This window comes from Poecilia latipinna, unplaced genomic scaffold, assembly GCF_001443285.1.
Source record: "Poecilia latipinna isolate Pla-1442-1.1 unplaced genomic scaffold, P_latipinna-1.0 Scaffold2352, whole genome shotgun sequence".
Classification (NCBI taxonomy): Eukaryota; Metazoa; Chordata; class Actinopteri; order Cyprinodontiformes; family Poeciliidae; genus Poecilia; species Poecilia latipinna.
This window is the reverse complement of record NW_015114968.1, coordinates 59,527-61,550: the sequence shown is the minus strand read 5'-3', so window position 1 is coordinate 61,550 and position 2,024 is coordinate 59,527. Positions and strand designations below refer to the sequence as shown.

The 2,024-nt window shown below is 39.6% G+C and overlaps 1 protein-coding gene across 3 annotated transcripts in view; it reads left to right on the top strand.

Moving 5' to 3' along the window:
* Nucleotides 1-2,024, top strand: part of tiprl (TIP41, TOR signaling pathway regulator-like (S. cerevisiae)) — a 42,081-nt gene that overhangs the window by 7,540 nt on the left and 32,517 nt on the right. For all 3 annotated transcript variants that reach the window (XM_015018973.1, XM_015018974.1, XM_015018975.1), the window contains exon 2: nt 1,157-1,262. In XM_015018973.1, coding sequence (XP_014874459.1) covers nt 1,159-1,262 — 104 coding nt within the window. In that variant the 5' untranslated portion in view covers nt 1,157-1,158. The remainder of the gene's footprint in view (nt 1-1,156; nt 1,263-2,024) is intronic.

Sequence of the window (2,024 nt, the reverse complement as noted above, 5' to 3'; positions counted from 1 at the left end):
CTGGTGTTTAGGGCCTGTTCCTAGGCAGCCAGGATGAGGGCCTCTGTGCTGTCCTTGAGTCCAGCTTTCTCCAGCCATTGGTAGGATTTCCTGATATCAGCCACTTCAGTTATTTTCTTTCCACCTGGTCTCCTGGACACACAATATGTCTACCTTTCTCCTCTGCATCGTCAGCCAGCTCTCTAGCTTTCCCTCTCATAGTCCCACCATTCAAAGTTGCTACTCTCAGTTCTATTCTCTTACCTTTTCTCTTCTCTCTTTGCCTACGAACATGTCTTCCTCCCCTTCTTCTTTGCTGAACAACAGTACTCCAATTTCCACTGATACCTTGTTGGTCACCAGCACCAATGGTGGTCATTGTTAACCCGGGTCTCAACCGATCCGCTGTACTGGAGGCCATATTCTTGGCTCACATGTCAGATTTGACAGATGTTTTACGCCGGATGCCTTTCCTGACACAACCTTCTGCATTTTTCTGGGCTTGGGACCAGCACAAAAGACACAAAATGACCCCCTTTGTGGCTGCATTTCCAATAAAATGCATATTAAACTTATTTGTAAAGTATTTGAAGTGGCAAATCGTAATGTTTACTGCAACTTTCTGACATCCAGAAAGCCCATCAGGCTCAGCAGGTTGAAACCAACATCAGAACAATAAAACGTGTGTTTGAACTAGTGTTATCAATCAATTAAAAAAATTAATCAGATTAATCACAGTCTGGCGTTGGCGATTAATTGTTTAATCACAATTAGTCACTAACTTTGTAAGTTTGAAATATAAATATGCACGAAGTTGTGCAAGCCCCTCTTGCCGCACTCTAACTAATGAAAATGCAAGCAGTTATCTGATTTTTTATTTTTTTTTTTTGCAGAAAGCGGGTGGTAGTCTCCCAGTACACACTGTTAACTAAGGGAAACTTACTCCTCTACATATTCATGCAGGTAGTAGCAAACTTGATGAGGAGACAACTGACAGATAAAAGATATTTTATTTTCTAGTTTTTGGGTGCCCCATCCCTTCCTGATGCTGTCCTGGACAAATGCACAAGCAAAATAAATTTTCTTTTGTGGATAGCGCACCAAAACAGTTTTGTTTTCTGCTACTAAAATATTTTTAAATCACCTCTTGTTGTCTTGTTGTTGGTGTCCCTTTTAGCAATGATGTTGCATGGCTTCAAGAGCAGTAAGCAGGATTTCACTTTTGGATCATGGAAGGTGACAGCAGCAAAAAACCACATCATGAAATCTAAAGACATTGAACGGTATGTGTCTCTAAACTTTAATGGAATTTTTTCACACTTATTACACTGTGATAACATAGGTCACTCTTTTTTTGCTTTTCCTTTGAAGATGGCACCACATGCCCTGGTAAAATAAATATTTAATATATCAACATTTTTCTCAATTTGAATACATCTAACAGGGCTATTGACAGAAAATATACTCTAGGTGTTGGCAAGACCCCTAGTCACCTACACACAAAACAATCTAATCATAATAATCAAACCTGTCCGCAAATTTAGTTATGGATAAAAAACTGAGATGATATAGTTATGAAACACTTCCAGAAATGTATTAATTATTTTGTGAAAATTTCCTTTTTGATACTGAGAACTTGAAGATGTCTCCTATATAAATTGTCTCTCACTCCTTCTCTTCCTTCCTATCTATCTACCTACTTGTTGCTGGCCACACAAACAGGTGTGATAATGATGCAACTTAGATGATTTTAACTATTGTTCATCAATCTAATGGCTGAAGGAAATAAACTGATCTTGTTCTGGTCCTGAGTGACCGACTAAGGACTGTGCTAAGGACAAATTATGTCAACAGAGAGGCCAGGCTAATTGGTTGAATGGTGGTGTGTGTGATCCACACATCCACAAATTCAGCGGTGAACGAGCAGGTGCCACAATATCTCAGACCAATGGTGGGGAAAGCCATTTGACTCCTAATACACTGTGGGAAACCATGTTTTGCCAGGAGTGGGTGATTTAGGACTACCATTATAAAAGTCCGCATGA